Genomic DNA, 22,061 nt, shown 5'->3' with positions numbered 1-22,061 from the left:
AGTGTGTGGACTCCAGCTCCGGGCTTCGGGCCTGACAGCCGAGCTCCGCTGAGCCAGCCACGTCCCTCCCTTGGGGTGGGCCTGGCAGCTCGGGGCAGAGGCTGGTGCAGGCTGGCCCCGGGGCCACGTCTGGTCCAAGCTGCCTCCCGGGGGGCTGCTGCCCGCTGCTCTGTCCGTGTTCTGGGCAGGTGAGTCCATACCGGGTGGGGCCTCCCACAACTTCCCCAGCAGGACACCATGGCACCAGGACATGGACGCCGAGAGCTGGGACAGGCGAGCCCCCACCTGGTACGTGTGCCCGCCTGCGTGTGCACACACGACTGCAATTCTGCACAGGTCTGCACACCCACCAGCACAGAACATTCCAGCCCCACAGGCCCTCCCGCGCCGTGAGAGCCCCCCTTCTGGCCGACTCCCCCATCGGGGCTGCAGCTCAACACAGCTGTCCCTGGGGCTCGTGTGAGGGGGTGCGGATTGCCTTTTGGGGTTCTCACTCAGCACCCCCGAGACGGCCCCGTGAGTGTGCAATCCCGCGAATGGTCACCCTGTGCGCCCAAGGAGTGGCCTGCACGTCTTAGCTCAGGCTACTGTGGCAGACCCTGGTCCTCAGGGTAGGCGTCCTCTCCCCCGGGGTCAGCGCAGGCTGGGGCGACACGTCACGCTGCTAAGCCGGTGGGTGGGCTCCCAGGGCCCGGGGGGAAGGAGGCACTGGTTTCCATCCCCACGTGGGCACAACTAACTCGGTCATGCCCCGTAGCCTCGCTGTGCACTGTCCAGGGGCTGCTGACCCCTAGGAAGGGGCTGCGCTGATCCGGTGCAGCCCCTGGGCACGTGTGGCCACTGGCAGCCCTGCTGGGGAAGGGGCAGTGTCCTCCCGGCCGCCCGGGGGCTGCGGCTTCTCCGAGGACGTGACGCGTGTAAGCGGAGCCTGGCAGATGCCGGCATGTTCCAGCCAGCGCTGTAATCTCGTCGCGGGGAAGGCCTCCTGCCCTCGCCTGGGCGTGCCCGCCTGGGTGTGCCTGCCAGCCCCGGTGCTCTCCGCTCCCTCCCACACAAAGGGCAGTGAGGGCAGGAGACCGCGGGCTGGGGTGAGGGGAGAGGAGCAGTGAGCAGACGGCAGCCCGGCGCTCAGAGGCGGCCCCACTCGCCCCGGAGCCCTGCCCAGCGAGGGCGGGGAGAGAACCAGCGCCCCAGAGCCCAGGCCGAGAGGCTGTCACCCCACCCCAGCCGGAGGGAGGGCCATGTGCCCCCAGACTTTGAACCAGGCAGGGCCGAGGCTCCCGGTGCCCGAGGCCTGGTGCGGCTGTGACAAATGCAGCCCTGAGGCCCCACAGACCCATGAGCCCTAGGGGCGGGGTGCAGTTCCAGGACAGCAAACAGGGCTCCCGGCTGGTCCGGGGGGGACCCAGGCTCTGCTCCCCAATCCCTGTTCAGGAGGCCACGGTCAGCTCAGCTCAGCTCGCAGCCTGGGGCAGGGGCCCTGCCAGGGCTGGGCACTCACTCCGACACTCCCAGGCCGGTTCTGGGCCGAGCCGGCCGGGCACCGGCCAGCTCCTGGCTCCTGGCCCACTTGCTGGGGTCCCTGTGGTAACGAACGGCCTCCCCGACCAGGCACAGCGCCCCCGGGGCGCGTGAACCCTCGCTGAGGCGAGTTTCTCAGGCCTCCTCGACCCGCGGGAACGCAGCCCTTGGTGTCATCAGGCCAGCCAGGCGCAGGGGACAGCGGAAGACCGAGTAGAAAGTTTAATATAAAGACTAACACGAGGGCAGCCGAGTCTGGAGGCAGGATTCTGGGTCGGGGGCGCCCGAGGAAGGAAAGGACCTGGCAGGCCTGGCCCAAGGCTGGGGTTCGGATCTCGCTGGGCAGGCCCGGCCGGGGTGGCTGGCGGCAGGGCTGGTTTAGGGACGTGTCGGAGCCTCGTGTCCATGCGCGACACATCTGGCCGTGCGCGCAGAGGGCGTCGGGTGCAGCTCAGGATGGGGCCGCTGAGGAGGGGTCCAGGCGCCGGCATTGGCCCGAGCAGCACTCCCTGCAGCCCCTTCACTGGGCTCAAGACCGGCCAGCGCGGCCTCGTCTGTCCAGGAGGCGGGGGCGGGAGGCGCCCCACGACAGGAAGCACAGTCGCCCTCGGCAAGGCTCGGGGACGGTCGTCTGCTGGTGAGAAGGCAGCAGGCCCAACCCTCGGAGTGCCCGAGAGCCAGGGAGCAGCGCCCAGCAGCGGGAGCGCCAGCCCGCCAGGCGTCCATGTCACCACCAAGGAAGCTGAGGCTCTGGGTGGGGCTGGGATGCCCCCACAGCCCCCCGCAACGGCTGCGCGGCTCGCGGGTCCTCCCCCAGGACGGCCCCTAGAAGACGCCGGGCAGCAGGCGCGCGGGCACGGCGGCCGTGTAGCGCGCCCAGTCCCGGCCGTACTTGTGGGCGCAGCGGTGCTCGTCGCGCACGCAGCGGTGGGTCAGCAGCACCGTCATGTAGATGATGTAGAAGTAGGGCAGCAGGTGGCCCCCGCCGCAGGCCAGGCAGTAGGCCAGGCTGCCCATCAGGTCCCCGGTGTAGTTGAAGTGGCGGGCCACGCCCCAGAAGCCGGACACCAGCAGCTTGCTGCGGTGCCGCTGGCCGTCGGCCGAGGTGTAGGCGCACTCGATGAACCGGGGCTTGCGGCCCCAGATCAGGCAGCGTCCGTCCGTGCGGCGGAACAGGTCCTTCTGGTGGTTAGTCATCCGGAAGATGTAGTAGCCCACCAGGCCCAGCAGCAGGACGCCCAGGGCGTGGGGGGTGGACAGCTGCACGGGGTGGTAGACCAGGTACAGACCCTGCGGGGCGAGAGGACGGGGTCGGATGAGGCTCCTCCGGGGAGCGGCCGGGAGTGTGGGCTCAGCCGGCTCTGCCGGGAGATAAAAGCAGCTGCCGGGAGGGCTGCTGGGCTCAGGGGAGGAACACACACACCTGGCCGCCCAGCCCCTCCATCCCCCAGCCCCACGCAGACGGCTGGATCTACGTGCACGATGGTTACATGGACACGCATTTACGTCCCACGTCACGTAAATACACAATATAAAAACGTCACCCCAACACATCATCATGGTTCACTGTAGGTGACGCCCTGTTAGGCCCGGCACCCCGGTGTCTGGTCACCACCAGGCTCTTGCTGGGCAGCTGCTGGTTAGGGGTGACCAGCATTTCCCACGGTCCACGTGGGGTAAAGCAGGTCAGCCTCCAGGACACAGTGGCCTCCTCTACCGTGTTGAAGGCTTCAGAGAACAGACCGCCCCGGGCAACCGTGATTCCACCAGCACTGCCTTAGCCCCACTCGACATTTGCTCTGTCCTGAAGATGGTGGCCTGCCAGGACCACTGAGACGTGCTGGGCACTGCCTGCTGCCCTTTCGGCCAGGGGTGACCCACACAGCCTGCGCCTGTGTTATACATACACAGCCCACACGGCCTGGCTCGCTGTCTCTGGAGAACCCCAAGCAACGCAATCAAGATAAAATACACACTCACGTGTACTTCACAGACGGTGGTCAAACAAGGCCTGGTATACAGATTGTGTGTGTGTGTGTATACACTCACAAACACACACACACACACAAGTGCACCGCGTACGGTTAACCACACACATAAAACCAATCAATTACTGCTGTTTTGCACGTCCGAGGGGGCAGCAGAGAGCCCGCGGGCCATGGGAGGAAAGACGGGTCCAGGGGACCTGTAGTCACTAACCAGGCCTGGGGGGCAGGAACAGGAGTCCAGGACCTCCGCACCCTGCGGGGACCTTCTTGCTCTGCTGTGAGGTTCCCACTTACCTCCCCTGGCCCTTGTGTTGGGACACTGCCTGGGGTCCACCAGCTAACAGCAGCCCAAGGCATGACCGCCGCAGGCCCTGCTGTGTCCGGCCAGTGTGGGTCCTGCCCGGCCAGTCTTTCCTGGCAGATCTGTTCTCGTGCGACCGGTTCAGGCAGGCAGCCCAGCTCGCTGCTCACAAAGGGTGCCCTGGGGCGAGATATGCCCGTCCAGCCTCCTCATCTACTTGTGAAATGCGTGGTGGCCTGGACAGGCCTCCCAGGCATGAGCCCAGAGGCTGCAGAGGAAGGCAGGGCCGCTCTTGGCCGTGGAATGGCCAGGCCGCTCTGCCACCTACTGCTCAGAACCCCCGAGTCACTGTGGGGCACGCTGCATGGAGGTCAGGGTGCCGGAAGGAAGCTGCCAGCACAGCACCCACCTGCACCCCGCGACCCTCATGGCTTCACCTGGCCCGGTCTCAGGGGCCTGTGGGGGCTGTGCCGAGGCCTGACCCAGCTGGTGGTCCCACAGGCCCTGTGGGCTGCCCAGGCCAGCGCGGGCACTGCTTCCGTGGGACTGGCTGGTTCTGCCACATGCAGCCTGTTGTGTGGCTCACAACGCAGGGACGTTTCTTGAGTCCCTGACCCTGGGCCCCTCACCCCAAACTCTCCAGAGGAGACTGCACGTACCCATCCACCTTTGCAGAACATTCTCACCCAGCCTCATCACTCTGCTTTCAATCTGGCTGTGGCTGGCCCTGGAAGCTGTTGCTGACCCCCCCATGCAAATCAGGGGCTCCTCCTCAGCTCCCCTGGGGTTCAGCACGCCCCTGCCATCAGGAGAACCTCTTGACTCTGGGCTCCAGCGGGTGGCAGCCAGGTCCCCTCAGGCCACGCCGCGTCTCCAGCCTGACCCTCAGGAAGCCCGCCGTGAGGCAAGAAGCCAGCCTGCCGCCCTCGAGCTCTGCGGCAACACACGCGAATGCAAGCGTCCGCCTGCGTCCCCAGGTCGATCCTTCCTACCCAAAATCCATTCCACACCACCTCCTTCTCCGTGGGCGAAGTGTGTCCCCCAAATGCAGAGCGCCCCAGTGGCTGTGGAGACTGTAGCCTGCGGTCAGGGGGCCCCACCCCTAGGATGCGCCCTCCAGGGGGACGGCTCTTGAGCCCACAGGGAACAGACGCGCCCACACACCCGGGAGAGAGGCCTGAGGATACCCGCCTGCCTGGTCACTCTGGGGGCCTCTGCAGGGGCCCCACGCTAGGCTGCCCCTCCCTCCGAGGCTGCTGCGGACACACATGCGCATGGAGCCCCCGCCCGCTCACCTGCAGCGTGTACAGGTAGGGCAGCCAGACGCAGTCGCCCCAGCCCAGGTACCAGCCGAAGTGGTCGTGGCAGATGTCGATGGTCTTCAGGTACCAGGTTTCGTTCCAGAAGAAGTCCAGCACGTAGATGGCCTGCAACACAGCACGAGGCGCTGACCCGGCGCTGACCAGGGCACGTGGGGCTGTGCTCCGTGCCGCCACCCAGGGCCATCCCTGCGCTTGGCCTGGGACGTGGGGACGGGGCGGGTGTCTTCGTCCAGGAGGACCACAGTGACCAGAGACGGAGCCCGGCGATGCCCGATGGAGCCGAGAGCTCGCTCGGGCGGGACTGGCTGGGGACAGCCCGCGGCGACAAGGCACCGTGCACCCCGGGCACACCGGGCGAATGCCCGGCGACCGCTGCCCCCACGGGTCGGCGGGGACGGGCGTCTGAGTACAGACAGGTCAGAGGGGAGACGATCGCTGCTCCTGCCCCTTCTCACCTGGGGCCCGCGAGGGCCTCAGAGTGTGACTGTGGCCGAGCTCGGGGGGCGCTGGGGGTGCTCCCTGAACTCTGCGCGGGAAACAAGCCCCGGTTCCGGGCAAGGCCCCACGTTCCCGGGGCCACACGTACATGGCAGCAGCGCCCCTGTCCCTCCACGCCATCCGATGCGTGGGGGGCGCGCCTTCCCAGGGTGGCGGGTCGGGGTCCCGGGAGCGCCCCCACCCCGTGTCAGAGCCCCCCCGGCCGGGCCAGCCTACCTGCAGCACGTTGACCAGGACCATGGCGTTGGTCACCTGGCCGTGCAGCTCCCGCTGCTTGGCCGCGAAGGACAGGTTGATGAGCGTCCAGGCGACGATGCCCGGGCGCCCGTTGAAGAACAGCTTGAAGTCGAACCACTTCCCGATGCGAGGGTTGAACTCGATGCCCATCATGTAGTTGTAAAAGAAACTGCCTGTGAACTTGCTTAAGAACACAAAGGAAAGACACGTGGTGAGAAGCCGCACACGGGGCCCGCCTCGCGCACGCAGACGCGGGGCGGCCCAACTCGGGGTGCTGTGTGCAGGGGGCTGCTCATCGGGCAGGGCGGCTGGCTGTGCTTCCGAAGACACCAGGGCACCCCGCCGCTGCCGGGCTCCCGCAGGGCCCCACGCAGGCTGGACTTGGGCCCCCCCGGCAGGGCACTCGGCACGGGGCTCCGCGGGCACCGAGGCTGCACTCCTGGCAGAGGGGCCGAGTGCCGGGGCCGCGCCCACCCAGGCAGTGACGGGATTTCCCTGAGCCTTGAGAGCCGTCACCGCCCGTGACTGCTCAGACCGGTCTCGAAGGACGACGTGGAATTGTTAAAGCAAACACTTGTCTTTACTTGGCCCCCAGCCTACAAGGTAAGCACCCCGAGAACGAGAACCTTGTTCAAAAATCCCCATCGCCTACACCCGGCTACAGGACCCTAACATGGCGGCTATGAGGGGAGCCAGGGAGGGCGGGGTGGGGCCGGGGCAAGGGCGGACTCCTGGGTGGGTGGGGTGGAAGGTGCGGGGTGGCTGGGTGGCTGGGTGGGCCTGTAGATGGGCGGGTGGCGGGGAGTGACTAGGTGGATAAACAGAGGAAGGGCCTCCCTGGTGGCGCAGGGGTTAAGTCTCAGCCACTGCGGCCCGAGGTTGATCCCCGGCCAGGGAGCTCCCCACAGGGCGGGCGCAGCAGACTCTCCTGTCTCCCCGCTGCTCCCCTCAGCCGGGTTTTCGGTCCATCTGCCTGTTCTGCTCCCCACTCTGTCTCTGGGGAATCCTCTCACCCCCACACCTCTGGCCTGTACCCCAGCTCTTGTGTGCATCAATAAATTTTTTTAAATCTTTTTTTTTTTTAAAGAATATACATTTTTTTTTTATTTTATAGAGGCATGTTTTATTTATTTATTTTATTTGTTTGTTTGTTTTTGTTTATGCATGCACTGTGTACAGTCAGAAGCGCGGGAGGGTGAGAGAATTCACCAGAGCCAGAGCGGGGAGCAGAGCAGGCAGAAGGACCGAAGGACACTGCTGAGGGGAGCAGCGGGCGGCAGGAGAGGTCTGCGCGCCATGCGGGACCCTCCTCTGGTGGCCGGGGAGCAGCCGGGGATCGAACTGGCGCAGCAGAGGCTGCGGGCAGCATCGCAACCCAGCGCTCAACCACTGAGCCACCGGGGAGACCCAATTTTTTTAAATCTTAAAGAAAAAAGACAGATGAAGACGTGACTGTCCACCCACGGCGCGACCCGAGGCTTCCTTAACAGCAGCACCAACCAGCCGGGCTCTCGCTGGGAGGCTGGCCACGACGGCACCAACACCAGTGCAATAACCGGGGTTCCCAGGGGGTGGCGCGGGCGACGCTGATGTTGCCAAGGGGCCACGCCCGGTGCCCCTGTTCAGAAGGGGCCTCCCACGCGTGCCGCCAGGGCTGACCTGGCCACCAAAGAGAGACTTGCCAAGCTGAGCCTCATGCTCCAGCCCACACCTCGCCAGGCTCCAGAGCCTCAGTGCCAGGCAGCGCCTCCTTCAAAGGCTCTGTTGCCCGGCTCACCGGCCGCCGCGGCACGTACCAGTCCTTGGCGTTGGTGGGGAAGCAGTAGCCCTTGACCATGGCGAAGGTGGAGACCGCGTAGCCCAGGAGGTTGGCACACCAGAAGAGCGGGATCCAGTTGTCGAAGATGATGGTGGGGGAGAACCAGGAGAGGAGGTGGGCGTTGGCGAGCCAGAGCAGGTGCGTGATGAGCCAGGCCTGCAGGCCATTCACCTGGTACTTGTTCACGGCGCCTGCAGAGGGCGGACGAAACCGGAGCACCCACGGCCCAGCCCCGGCAGCCCCCCGGCCCGACCCCCAGGCCCCAGCTGCAGGGGGGTGCCAGCAGCGCCCCTCCCGCTGCTGCTGTGGGGATTGCTGCCCCTCTGCTGAGCCCCTGGAGTGGGGTCCGACACCCCTTAACTCATCGCAGGCCATCTGCCTGCACTCTGTGAGCTGGAGGCTCTGCAACCAGCGAACGGTGTCAGATGCTCTGCACCGCGCGGGGAGCAGATGCCGGGGCCAGAGCCCGCTATGGGCAGGGCTGGGGGACCCCCCTGCGGGCTCAGGGGGGTTCGGGTGGCTGTGAGGGACAGCAGTGCCCTAAACGATAGTCCCCGAGCCCAGACGCACTGTGCCCTGGGCAGGGTCACGCTGGCAAGGCGGCCAGCAGCAGGCCAGCCACGCGCTTCCCTCGTTATCGGGGATCATGACCGCCAACCCCACGCAGGGCAGTGCGGGGCTGCCCCTGGCATCCCCTGACCCGCGGTAACCCCAAGCTACATTTCCTTGTTGTCAGGGAGCAGATCTGGGAAGGAGCAGCCCAGGGGAGGGCGTGAAAGGAAGGGCCGGGCCGGGCAGTCAGGGGAGCGAGGGCGAGGTCAGGCCTCACCTGAGGGCGTCACGGCGCCCTCCTGAACGCCGCCCACGTAGCCGGGCAGGAGCCGGTGGCAGACGTCGGGAAGCGCCATGTACAGGAGCACCTGGGCAGAGCGAGCAGAGGTGAGCGGAGCTGACCCGGGGGTCAGCGGAGCTGCGCCCGGCCTCCCTAGGCCGGGGTGGAGGCGCCGAGGAGGCGGGAAGGCCTGGGGGACGGTTATTTCCTGCAGAAGAGCTTCTGGCTCGGGAGCTGGGGAGCCCGTTCAACCCCGGGGGAGCCGCTGGGCCTTCCCATGTGCCGTGCGGGCCCAGAGCAGGCTGGGCTGACATTCACAGACACAAAACGCGCCCTTTAAAGGCAATAATCCCATTCACAAGAGGGGCCCCGCACGCGTCAGCAGGCGCTCCCCACGGCCGCCCAGCTGCCCACCGCTCACCTGCTGGCCGTCCCCACGGGCGCCCGAGGCTGGCCCTTGCCCCTAAGCGGATGGCAAGGGAGGGACCTCGCCGGGGCTCTCTGCACGAGGGCAAATTCTCAGGGTGCAGCGTGTGGGGGTGCCACGCCCAGAAACAGCCGCGGGGCAGAGGGACCCAGCGTGCGAATGGGTCGGCTGCGGGGGCAGCGGGCTGTGTGCACGTGCGGCCCAGCTGCCCCAGCCCTTTAACCCAAAGGGAACGAAACCCAAATGACAGGGTCTCCGGGGCGCTGGGCAGACGCGGGGGGAGCCCATCCCCAGGGCGGGGGGAGCCGGCATCTCCCAGGGGCCTAGGAGCGCCCGGGCCCAGACAAGAAACACAGTCCCGGGCCACTGCCCAGCCTCGCCTGGCGACCTCCGGGCTGGGAGGCCAGCGGGGACGCGGCAGGGCGGGGTGTCTCCTGCAGTGAGGCGTCCCTCGGGGGCGGGAGGTGGGTCCCTGTGGCCACCCGGCCCCTCGCGCCTCCCCGGGGTCTTGCTCCCTGCGCTCTGCCTGCCCTTGGCTCAGGGGACGCTCGCGGGTCCCAGACCCAGCAGCCGGCCAGGGCCGGGATTCCACCACCCAGACCGCGGCCGGGGCCCCACACGCGCCACCCCTGGGCCCCGCGCCGGCGCCAGGGTCTGACCTGGAACGAGACCCACAGGGCGTAGAGCTGGGCCGCCTTCCAGGTGACCGCCGGCGTCCGGGCCCAGATGTCGGAGAGCCGGGCGCGCCCCGTGGCGAGGTCCAGGGCGGGGCTGGTCAGGGCGCACTGGTACTGGTCGCAGGCCATGATGAAGTAGTACACGATGAAGGGCGCAAACAGCAGCAGGAAGATGACGTTCGCCAGGGAAAACCAGTCGGCCTCCCTGCAGGCGGGTGGGGTCGCGGGTCACAGGTCACGCCAGCCGTGTGCCCCCGGCTCCGGGCACTGCGCCCGCCCAGCTCAGCCCGTCCCCCTGCTCCGGCCGGCCGGCCCTCAAGACGGGCTCTGCCTCTCGCCCCGGGAGTCTCGACCTCCCGGGAGGTCTGCGGGTGCCCACAGACTGCCCGGCACCCTCAACGTGAGTGGAGGAGGCCCCAGTGACCCACGAGGTCACAGGACCCCCGGTCCCCGACTGCAGGACACTCAGCCCCTCCCAAGCCCCCGCTGCGCTCTGGCTGCAGGAGGCCCAGGTCAGCCACGCGCCAGAGCCAGGCCAGCTGCCCCTCAGGCAGCTCCCGGGCTCTCCTTTTTCAAATGCCTCCTTTGCTAGAAGGGGCAAGTGCACTGTTTCCTCAGCCTTCACCTTAAAACCAAGATTTGTTTTCAACAGGCCCAGAGAACCGCCAGGGCGGGCAAGCGCCCAGAGACACCCCTTGATCTCCCAGCCGGGAACACGGCAAGAGCCTTACCAGGCGCGGCCCCACTGGCCCTGGGTTGCGGCCCTGCCGCTGGCCACGCGGTTCGGGCTCTTGGCTTTGGGAGCGCGGGGCTGGGATTCTGCAGCCATTGGGCCCTGAGGGAAGAACAGACGCGGCTCAGACGCGAACACCCCAAGCTCCCAACAGCATCCACCCGCCGCCCCTGGGCCCTCCGGCCTCCTCCACGCCCCCTCTTGCCACCTCAGCCTGGACGCAGATTCCAGGCCAGAAAGACCTCGCGGCACCTTAGAATCGCTCCCAGAGCTGTGACAGCCTCTCCTCTGGCCTCTCCACTTCCCGCTGTCTCAAGCCCGTCCGTTCGTGGCGGCCGCAGGCCTTCCCCACCGCGCGACCACGGCCGCCACGGCTCGAACCTCTGACCATTTGTTCCCGCCTCCCAGCCTCCCTCGTACCACCAATATGCCCACGAGGTCCTCACCGACCTTCGCCTGTGGTTCACCTCGTTGGCGGCACCCGCCACCTCTACACATATCCTGGTTCAGAGGCCACGCGGCATGCTCCCTCCTTGCAACGACCTTTTATTTTTCCTTGAATGAACGGTTGCCTCGCTTACCATTTGCTAAACTTTGTATGCGCCTATCTCTAATAACTTCCCGAACGCTCTCAGAGCTGTCACGCAGATCAACAGCTCCGACGCCCTCTAACACAACGTTGACCGCCTGCGTGCCCCTCCTGCCCCTCGCGGGGGAGGCCCTGCGGGGGTCCAGAATAGGAGACTCGTTCCTCTGAGCACGAAGCCACCGGGGGCTCCAAGCTGCTGATGGCCCCCCAGCCCGGACAGCTGCAGCCCTCCCCGCGGGCTCTCAAGCCCTCCTTACTTCTTGCTTAAAGAATTTATCTTTAAGCAACGCCCATCTGCCGTTCTCAATCCGTTTATGGAAGACCAACCGGGCTGCCAGAGGGGAACAGGGCGGGTAAAGCGGAGGAAAGAGGACATCGGCACGGCGAGGGACAGGGACTTTCAATGGTGAACGCCTGAAAGCTACATTATATTGTAACACACAGAGGCTTTGATCAAAATAAAAAAATTCATAAGAAATGAAAATAAAGACTAATCAAACTTAGCCGTTCGGCTCCCCACCCATTCTGGTCCCATTCCCCACTGCCCAGCGTCCCTCCCTGGCACCTGGGCGCACAGACAGGGAGGTGGAGCCGGCACCCCAAGCCACACACGAGCTGCATGGAGTCGACGTGTAGCACCGACATCACCCTGGGGTTGCCCAACACACTGGAGGTTGCAGAAAGGCCAGGAAACTCGTAGCCTCGGAACTAAGCGTGGGAAGCCCAAGAGGAGGGTGGCCTGGAGGAAGGCACCGCTGGGGACGGAAACAGCCCTAGAGGCTACCCGGGCTGCAGACTCCACGCGCCAGTGCCAGCTCCACCCCGAGCGCCGGGTTGGTACCAGACATGTGGGCAGCGTGCTGGGCAGCAGCTGGCAGGAAACGGCAGAGGGAGGTGCCCGGTGCAGTTTATTCAGCCCTGGGCCTACCGACAGGCGCTGGCACCAAGAGCGGAGGTACCTGCCGTCTTTACTTCTTCCAAGCTGAGAAGGGGCTGCCTGTGCCCGTGGGCACTGGTGCGGGGACGCTTACCTCCAACCTGCGGCCACCGGCCTCACAGCAGAGCGGGAAGGGAAATGACCTTCTTCTGCAACAGCCGCCTCTAAAGGCTCTGGATTCTTGGGGTCTGGAAGAGGATCCTGTTTGAGCCTCGCCAACCTGCTGGCCACGTCCTGAGGGGACATGGAGACAAGAGAGACGCTCAGGAGCTGGCAATTCAGGATCAGAGGGAGAGAAGAGGCCAGATGGTATTTCTTCAGCGTCCACTGTCAGGGACCAGGCAGCCTTATCACACAGTCCTTGGACAGATGGAGGCGGCGGCCTGGCCAGGAGCCCGCACACGGGTGGATGAGAACAACCCAGCAAAGGTGTTCTCTTGTAGACTCACACCCAGCAGCCGCACGTGCACCTGAAACATTTCTAGAAGCTTGTCAGCCGGAATCCAGCCCCCACAGGCACTTCCGAGGAGCCGGCGGAGCCCACCAGCTGGAAGCCTGGCTCTGCAGGCAGCCGCTGTCCTTCAAGCCGGAGAGGAGGGTCAGTCAGCAGGCCTGGGGCAAAGATGCCCCGGGGCTGCCGAGGGCTATGAGGGGGCAGGCGCCCCCCACGGCTTCTTTAAAGATAAATAAAAGTAAGTATTTAAAAAAATCTGCCAATAAAGAGTGAAGCTGCTCCAACTCCCCCCCCCCTACTGGGACAGTCACGAGACTGCACCCCTCCCGGTCTGCACCCCTTCCCGTGCCCTTGAGGACCTGCCTCCAGGAGCCAGGCTGGTTCTTCTGGGGTCCTGAGGCTGGTGCTGAAGGGGGCCCAGCCCGCACCCCTGCACCACCCTGGATCCTACCAACTTAGGGAAAGGCAGGGGGAGGGAGCCTGGGACGTGCTGTGAGGTCAGTGACTGACCTGCAGAACAATCTAGAATACACACTGAGGGTCAACGACTCCGGGGGTGAGCTGCGGGAATCGGACATGCAACGCACACGTGGGCGGCCTGAGCCCACACTCCGCAGCTCCAACAGGGGCTGTGACTCGGGCGCTTCCTTCCCTGGAGGGGGCACCGGCTCCGGAGGCCTCAGACACGGCCCCGCCGCCCTCACTGCTCGTGCTGCGGGCAGGGCCGGCCGGGGCTGTCCCTCTGGGGGCAGGAAGGGGCTGCCTCGCTGGCAGCGGCCCCCACGATGGCAAGAGGCTCTGAGAACCGCACATGCCTGCTGGGACGTGACCACGGCCCTCAGGCGGCAGGAGAGTCGCGGGCAAGCCCAGACGCTCCCCAGCCAGCCTCTGTGCTCCGGGGACAGATGGCCTCCCGGCCCGGCGCACGGCTGTTGCCAGAGCGTGGGTCACACTGTTCCGTGACGGTCGTGTGGGCACGAGTGATACAGTTAACAAGTTTGTCTTTCCCCCATTTTTTGCAATTCCCCTTGTCTAGCATTAACAGGATTGAGGACTTGTCTTTCCCATTTGTTGCAGCTTCCCCTCCCCTTGGGAAGAAAAACAAGCTGGCGCCCACCGGTTTCCCTGCAGACCCTTCCCCCTCGCCCTAAGGAAAACTAGTTGGCGATCACCCTCTCTGTGCCTTGACACCTTCCCCTTCCCTTAAGATGAATGAGCTGACACCCATCCATCGCCCTGTTGAGCTGGCGCCCACTTGTCTCTGTGCGGACCCCTTCCCCCCCCCCTTCGCGGACCCCTACCCATCTCCCCCTGTATAAACACCCCTGCCCGCTGCCAAAGAGGAGGACGGTGGTTTTTCGGACATGAGTCGGCCTCCCTCCTCATTTGTCGACAAATAAAACCGCTTTCCTTTTCCTCAAACTTAGTTTCCTTTTATTGGCTGAGGGAAACTGAGGCCGGCGTTCGGTAACAATTTTGGCGAGCCAGCCAGGAGGTGGATGCCACTTCGGCTCTCCCAACCCCAACTCTGACTTCCAACTGACGGAGCTGTTGCCCGCTGCAGAGCACCAGGGCTCACCTATCTATGCTGGTCTGGGCTGTCAGAGAGGGGCCTGGGCATCCCGGGTGGCATCCTGACCCTCCTGCTGAGAGGGAGCGCCCTCTCTCCAGGAGGATGAGGGAGAGTCCCAGCAGCTGCCGGAGTTCTTTTTCCTCCGGGGAACTTCCCAAGTCCTCCTCGGGAGAGGCACAGCTCTTCTCTGCACCCTGGATTTACCTTTGAGGAAATGGAAACTGGATGGAAAACCGCGGTCCCCTGGCGTTTGGTGTAAGTTCCCCTGGCGTGCACGCCAAGACCTTGGCCTTCACACATTCGGGAGGAATCTGAGTCCCCTCGCAGAGGGAGTTCAGGTCTCCTCATTTGGGAGGGAGTCTATGAGTCTCCCTCAATTTGGAGCGCTCTTTGGTGTGTTAGGCCCGGTTGAGTGGGAATTGGGAAACATTTGGTGTTTTTGTCACTTGATATCTATTTGGTATTTGGTATTTGGAGTTTCCCGTTTGTTTTTGGAAGCCAGGGATTTAGTTAGACTTATGAGAGGTGCCGTATTTGTTCCATCTAAAAGCCCCTTGGGGAAAATATTAACTGAGTGGTCGACCTGTAGCTACAAACCTATGTCTAAGAAGCAACCCCTATCATGGTTTCCCTGCAGGAGCCCAGGAAAAACTGATTGTGGGGAACAGACTGATTTTTTTTTAGCACAAGAGCCAGGCAATATACTCTCCTTTTCCACATTGGCTGGCTCACCTGTGAGCTCCTTTTATCTATGCTCTGCTAAAATCTTACCCTGACATTCAGTGTCAGTCCAGATGCTTTGGCTTTAGGCAACCTAAGATTATTCTGACTCTTCTAGGACATTGGCAGATGGCTGGAAGGACTGTAATTGTTCCAGAGAGAAAACTGGGCTTGGACCAGGACTTCTACTTGATGTTGTTTTTGGAGTTAGTGGGTCTGGAGTGCGGGGTCTTTGGGTTCACTATGGGAAAGGTGTTGCCAGAGCTCCTGTTTCAGGGACCTGCAGCAAGCTTCCCAGGCCAGTTTCTCCACGAGACAGAGACATTAGTTATATTGAAAGGGCAGGCTTATTAGGGAAAGGGGACAAGGAAAGTAAAGGAGACACAAGCGGGCAGGAACAGCTGCCCCAGGAGGGACAGGTTTGCTGAGAGAGGCCTGCGTGGTTGCAGGTGGGTGGCTTTGAGGAGAGTGACCTCCGCTGAGGGAGGTCAGTGAGGAGAGGCCCCAGAGAGACAGGTCATGGGCAGGCAGGGAGGCTGCTGCCCTGCAGAGGGAGAGGGTTGGTGAAAAGAGGAAGCTACTTAGGCACAGGTGGGCAGACGGTATGCTCTCCGGAGCTTGTGCAGAGATTGAACGGATTTAGTTGTCTTCTGTTTGGGAGGGATTCGCCCCTTGTGAGCCTTCGGGTTAGTTGCTGATTCTGGATAATTATGTAGAATCTGAAAGTGACCAGAGATTTTACAATAGGCCCAATTCTGCAATAGGCCCAATCTCCATATCTTTATACCTGCTTGGGTGTTATGCTTTGTAATCTAGGCATTGGAGACTGAGGATCTTGGTTTCCATAGCTGTGTCAATGGCTATGCTAATCCCTTCTACCCAGGCCTCCAGCTCTTGGCATTTTGTGAGCCAGGTTTTTGGTCTTGTGGACATCTCTTTTTCAGTTTTTCTATTCTTGTCTTACCTTACCTTTTCCCCATTTTATGCAAATAGATTTGTGAATCTGATCTTTGTGCCTGTGTAAGGAATTCAAGCAAGTATCTGGAATCAGGTCTTGGATAATTTAAAAATTTGGTATTTTTCTGCTTTTTATGTTTTAGTCAGATACCTAACTCAGTATTTACCAGTCACTGTAATAATTGGATGTAAAGTAAGCTGAAGAGAGTGTTCTCCACTTTAAGGAGGTGTTTTCTTCCTATAAATTTGCAGGCTTTTTCTGATCACGTGCTGAGACTTCTGGGATCAGGCTCAGATGGTTTTGTCAAGATTACTTTGGACTTTCTAGTTAGCTATAAAGGAAGCTTGCTAGTTGGTTGGAAAATTTCTAAACTTCTTATTGACCATAAAATTTTAGGTTTCCTTGAAAATCTAAGTCTCTTAAAATAATCAATTTACTAATCAAACTACATAGTAGGTTTCTGTAAATAATATTCCTTATCAAATTTCTAGTAAGAATCTAAGAACAAATAAGCTGCCAAGTTAAGATCTTAATTTGCCTCTTCTGCTGTCCTTCTCGTGGCCCATGTATATCTCATGGCCCATGTTCTATCTTTCTTAGGACCAGGCCTCATCCGTGAGGTCAAACAGAAACTAGGACTCCGTGAAGCAATTTGAGTTTTCTATGCTTGTCTTTAAAAATGGTTCCAATCTTGGGTTCTAGAGGTTTTAAAATGATTAAAATGGGATGCTTATTAGAACATGTAAGGACTTTAACTTCCATCTCTCTTATTGGAAACCTCCTTGATTAAAAACAAAAACAAAAACAAAAACGAAAAAAAAAAAAAACAACAGAACTTAGATGGCTATATCAACTTAACTTGAAATCTTAAGTTGTTTTAGGAATTAGTCTATCTTTGTATTGAAAGGGATATAGTTTTGGTGAAACTGTCTACCCATCCAATATCTCTTCAAGGAATTTAAAGGAATATGTGGCCTTAGAAAACTGATAGAGAATTTTATGCCCCACTTTCTTTAGAACCTAAGGGGCATTCTTACAAATATAACTTGAGAAATGTTTTCTTATCTGAAGGAGTTAGTTAGAAAAGATATTAAAAAGCAAATTAATAATTATTGTCAGTGTTGTCAGAAATATTGGTAAAATAACTATCTCTAAAAATTAGTGCAAATGGCCAAAATTCTAAATGAAAGAGATCTCTGTGTCTATGTCTTTGCCTTTGTGTTTTTTTTGTCTCTGGAGGGTTACTGTGTTAAAAATCATTTTAAATGGCGCCTATATAAATTCTAATAGAAAAGAACCCAAATTTTGAGATCGCGATCTAAAATTTTTGGTAAACAAAAACTAGTACAAAATGTAATGGTTTAATTAAAGCACATATGTCTTAGATTTATAATGTTGGGAGTTAAAAGTTTTATTGTATGTTAAATGTGTTTTAAAAAATTTGGAGTGGTCAAAAAAAAAAAAAAAAAGAGAAAAAAAGAAAAAATATTGACCTGGTCTATGTTAACAGAGATAAGTGTGATTTTGTTTATAGCTGGACTTCTTTTTGATAAAATTCTCATCTAAAAAGACTGGCCCACTATTTCTTTACCTTGAAAGAAATACCTTTGTTCCCCAGGTAAGCAACTTAATTGATTTTTCCTTCCCTTGTCCTAGCCAAGGAAAAAAAAAAAAAAAAAACCTCTGGTATATAAATTTGTTTCCTTTATAACTCTGCAGTTTGAACTTCGTATCCTAAGAAAAACTAGAGCTACAGTTGGTATCTCTGTTCTTCTTATCATTATTTAAATGGTGGTATATTTTTCCTATAAAACTAAGGATTTACTAAGTTTAATAACGAAAGTTTGTTGACTGCTTGATGAGCTTTTGGTGTATTTTTGCTTCTTATAGTAGGAAAACAAAACTTTATTGTTATCATCCAGAAAAAAATAAAACATGTGTTTATGTATGAGTTATCCAGTACAAAGGAATAATAGCATAACCGCTCTAACAATGTCTTAAAGTAAAAAATGTGAGGCTTACCTGTTAATTAGGTGAAGTTTTGTTGGGACAAGGCCTCAGAGTGGACTAAAAGTTTCAGGGAGTGACTGATGGACTTTCTCCGGCCAGGCGCCTGACTTGTGTGCCCCAGATGACCAGATGACCTCTTGGGAGTCTCCAGCTTCTGTACTCCCTGCTTGCTTTAAAGTGCGATGAATGTGCCTCTGCTGGGGCAATGGATGCTCTATTGCCTAATTGCTGGGGGCTTGGACTTTGGAAAAAGATCTCTGGGCCTGTGGGCATAAATAAAGACAAAAGTCTTCTACAACAGTCTTACAATCTAAAAATTAAAAACTAAAATGTTGTAACTCTAAATGCAAATAAAGCGAGATTGTGTTAAGATATGTATGTAAAAAAATATGCTAAAGGTCTGAAAAATTTAGTGTCAAAACAAAATAGCTATCTTGAAAAAAAAAAAGGTGTTAAAGCTTTGCAGATCTGAGAGAGGTATCTTAGAAAAATGCTATGTGCTAGAATGACTTGCTTTAGGAATATTCAAATTTATTATCAGTGGTGTACTTACGTAAAACCAAAATTTAATTTCTTTTCCATCTGCAGTAAAGGCTCAAATATTCTTAAACTGCTTTTACTAGTTCTTGATGACAAATTAAAAACTGTTTAGGTAATCTGAAATCTTGGTTCTCTTTTACCCTTGGACTTGGTAAACTGAAAAATATAGTCCTGTCAGCATTGTTGAGCACTGTGAAAATATATCTACTTTTAAAAACCTCTAGTTATCACTCTGGGTACCTTAGTGTTGTTTTATAAAAATCTGTATATATTATTAAGCCTGTGAAAAACTTTTCTTGGAGTCAAATTTCAGAAATGGTAAATTTTTTTTTTTTTGAATCAAGTAAAATTATTTGATTCGTCTTAGGACTCTTAATAAATTATTTTCCTTATAGCAAAATGCTAAAACACATTGGACCAATCTAGAAATGTTAAAACTTCATAAAAATTGTCATTGAGGGAAAAAGTTATACCTTTTCAGCATATATAAAATTGATTAAAGTGTTCTAAAATATATGCGATTTTTAAAACCTAGTATGTTCTGGTATAATATTATTGGATGGTTCTGATTATACTGAAATATATATGTGTATGTGTGTCACAAAATTGAGCAAACATCCTTGTCTTTTACCTTAAGCCGTGATTTTAGGTACGGTCATTTTCGAGTTTTTGTTCTTTCTAAAGTTTATTTGCTGAGCTTTGTCTTTAAAAAAACTCACAAAAAGAGACTGACAATATAGATATGTTTTGGAACTGAAAAGACCTACCGAGCCTATAAAAATTTGATTTATGAAAATTACCAACAGAAGATGGAGACTTAATATATGGAAAGTACACTGAGGAAGATTTGAATAATATTTCATGACTTTTAAAAAAAATTAGTTTTTAATGTTTTGGTTTTTTGGGTCTCCAGAAACCTTGTCTTTAAGCTGGGCTATGATCTTAACAATGACAATTTGCATCTTTTTATGAACAAACTGAAGCATTTGCTTTTCTCTTGTCTCATCCCAAAAATTTATAGGCAATATTTGTACTTCTCAGGACAATGTCTATCTTTGCATAATCTCAATAGGGAATTTTATTTATTTCTCCTTAACCTGGTAAATTAAACATGTTTTGTTAAAAGGCTTTGATTGAAATTCTTCTGGGAATAAACCGTGCTGAGCTGAGAAGAGCGAGCCAAGAAGAGCCTGCCACCTTGCTTACTGGGTTCCAGAGACCTCCATGAAAAATGAGGAAGCTGCCTCCATGGACAGGACTGAGGAAAACCCTGGAAAAAGTCCTGGGAACCTTGAGAAGAGGAATTCTCAGGTGAAGATTGGTGAGACTGTGACTTTGATAAAGCCGGCATGGACTGGATGTTAAAAAGCTCACGCTAAGGCCTGTGGAATTTTCAACAAAGCCAGCAACACTCTACTTGTTTACTCTGCCCTATGAGTTTATGCAAATATAGGGAAAATTGTTAAAATTAGATTTGGTTTACTATTTTACAGAATTGGGATGAGGGTAGAGAAAAATTATGTCTCCGTAACTATATTATTCTCCGGTCCTCTCCAGTGAGGGCTGTAGCCTTAATGTCATCATCTTGAGGAAGAGAAAAAGTAATCCCTCTTACATTTAGGACTACGCTGTGTTGTATATCTTGTCGCTGCCACACCAGCACCAAGACCTTAACATCGTGTCGGGAACTATGGCACCAGTAAGTGCAGGCCTTCCATCGTAAACCCCCACCACGACGACCCTGCTCAGCAGGAAGCAGCCAGATGACAACGACGCCCCTTTTCCCATAGAAATGGAAGGTCATAACTGAGAGTGGGGATTATGATCCAGTTAACAAGTTCGTCTTTCCCCCATTTTTTGCAATTCCCCTTGTCTAGCATTAACAGGATTGAGGACTTGTCTTTCCCATTTGTTGCAGCTTCCCCTCCCCTTGGGAAGAAAAACAAGCTGGCGCCCACCGGGTTCCCTGCAGACCCTTCCCCCTCGCCCTAAGGAAAACAAGTTGGCGATCACCCCTCTCTGTGCCTCCACACCTTCCCCTTCCCTTAAGATGAAGGAGCTGACCCCCATCCAGCTCCCTGTTGAGCTGGTCTCTGTGTGGACCCCTTCCCCCCCCCTTCGCGGACCCCTACCCATCTCCCCCTGTATAAACACCCCTGCCCGCTGCCAAAGAGGAGGACGGTGGTTTTTCGGACACGAGTCGGCCGCCCTCCTCATTTGTCGACAAATAAAACCGCTTTCCTTTTCCTCAAACTCAGTTTCCTTTTATTGGCTGAGGGAAACGGAGGCCGGCGTTCGGTAACACGAGCAGGGGCACTGGGCCCAGGAAGGGCCGGACCCGCACCCGCAGCAGGACAGCCGGGCGTGGCCTGGGAAAATCAGGAGCCATAAAAAGAATAAAGACAGCCCCACGCCCGCCCGACAGCGGCCGCGTCCCGGGCCCAGGGCTGGCCTGGCCGCCGCCCTCCGCGCCCAGCGCGCTCTGGCCGCCCCGGGCCGGGCCGGGGTCAGGGCATCCCGGCCCCATCGCTCTTCGCGGCTTCCAGGCCTAGCGTGGAGCAAACCTGGACCCTGGATGTGCGCCCCGGGCTCACAGCCCCTCACCAGGCCCGGGGGCTGTTCCTCCAGAGCAGGCGCGGGGGCCCGCAGGGTGCAGGGGGGCTCTCCGGCACCGACGCCCCTGGACCCTCCCTCGCGGAGCGTGTCCCGCGTCCCCACCTGAGACGCGCGGATGCTCCGCGGCGACGCGGGCGGCGCCCAGGAGGGCGGAGTCCGGCCCCTCCCGCTCCCCCCCCCCCCCGCCGCCGGAAGCTCGCTCGCGGGGGGTCCCCCTCAACGAGAGCCTTAAATAAAACCCTAAAGCGCCCGGAAGCGGGAGAGCAGCAACGGCTGGCAAGGAAAGGGGGGCCCTTCGGACCCCGGCGGGCTCCCCACGCCGCCCGCGCCCTCCCCCTCCAGGGAGCGGCTCGCGGGCCGCACCTGCCGCGGCCTCCCCGCGCGCCGGGACCGCGGACCCGCCCGGCTCTCCCCAGCGGGGCGCCGGCCCGGGGAGGCCGCCCGGAGCGCCCGGCCCGCCCCGCCGCGGGCTGAGCGTCCCCGAGGGCCACCCCGGGGGGCCCCCGCGCCCCTCCACGCCGGGGTCCCCGCCAGACACGCGCATCCCCGGCGCCCCCGCCGCCCGCGCGCCCCCCGCGGCGCCGCCCCCGAGCTCGGGCCCCGCCTGCGCAGCCCCCCGCGCCCGCCGGCCCCCCCCGGCCCCGGCCCCGCAGCCCCGCAGCCCCGCAGCCCCGCGCCCGCTCACCTGCGCGTCCCGCCCGCGCCTCCGCCCGCCGGCCCCGGCCCGGCCCGCCCGAGCGCCGCCCCCCGGCCGCCCCGCGCCCCGCGATTGGCCGCGCGCCGCGCCCGCCCCTGGGCCGACTCCGGGCCTCCGCGCGCCACTCGCGCCGGCGGGACTGACGCCCCGGCCCGCCCCGCCCCGCCCCGCCCGGCCCGGCCCGAGCGCGGGGGCGGGAGGCGGCGCCCGAGGCCGCGGCCGCGCGGATCGACCCCGGGGCCGCCCGCCCTCGGGCGCGCCTGGAAACCGGGCCTCGGGGGCGCGCCCGGCGCCGCGTCCGGGTCAGCGCGAGCCGCGAAATCCGCAGCACCCGCGCCCGGGCCTCGGGCTGGAGCCGGGGGGGCGGCGTCGGGGGGCAGCGCCCGGGCCTCGGGCTGGAGCCGGGGCGGCGTCGGGGGGGCGGGCAGCGCTTGGGTCTCGGGCCGGTACCGGCGGGTCGGGGGGGCCAGCGCCGCGGAGGCCGCGCGGCGGCGCAGGTGCCGCCCGGGCCCAGACGCGCGGCTCGGCCGGCCTCCCTCCTGCGCAGGCGCGGCGGGGCTCCGCGGCTCGGGGGCGGGGCGTCACGTGAGGACCGCGGCCCAATCCTCGCCC

At 59.2% G+C, this 22,061-nt stretch overlaps 1 protein-coding gene across 4 annotated transcripts; it reads right to left on the bottom strand.

Moving 5' to 3' along the window:
- Positions 1–1,705: 1,705 nt before the first annotated feature.
- On the bottom strand, positions 1,706–21,475 carry DHCR7 (7-dehydrocholesterol reductase). 4 transcript variants are annotated; one of them, XM_054697433.1, is made up of 10 exons: positions 21,438–21,475; positions 17,609–17,859; positions 11,976–12,115; positions 10,354–10,457; positions 9,605–9,827; positions 8,516–8,606; positions 7,664–7,877; positions 5,847–6,051; positions 5,106–5,237; positions 1,706–2,811 (listed from the first exon to the last, which is right to left on the bottom strand). In XM_054697433.1, exons 4-10 carry the CDS (start codon positions 10,449–10,451, stop codon positions 2,347–2,349), a joined length of 1,428 nt encoding a protein of 475 aa, XP_054553408.1. In that variant the 5' UTR covers positions 10,452–10,457; positions 11,976–12,115; positions 17,609–17,859; positions 21,438–21,475; the 3' UTR covers positions 1,706–2,346. The 4 variants fall into 4 exon arrangements, with proteins under 4 accessions (XP_054553408.1, XP_054553409.1, XP_054553407.1 ...); XM_054697434.1 differs by lacking the exon at positions 21,438–21,475 and adding an exon at positions 15,210–15,347 and having other exon boundaries at positions 17,609–20,228; XM_054697432.1 differs by lacking the exon at positions 21,438–21,475 and adding an exon at positions 19,752–20,228.
- Between the last annotated feature and the right edge of the window lie 586 nt (positions 21,476–22,061).

The sequence above is a fragment of the Talpa occidentalis genome, unplaced genomic scaffold (genome assembly GCF_014898055.3).
Source record: "Talpa occidentalis isolate TD23 unplaced genomic scaffold, MPIMG_talOcc4v2.1 talOcc4.17, whole genome shotgun sequence".
Taxonomy (NCBI): Eukaryota; Metazoa; Chordata; class Mammalia; order Eulipotyphla; family Talpidae; genus Talpa; species Talpa occidentalis.
Note: the sequence above shows the minus strand (reverse complement) of the source record. Positions and strands in the feature narration are given on the sequence as shown.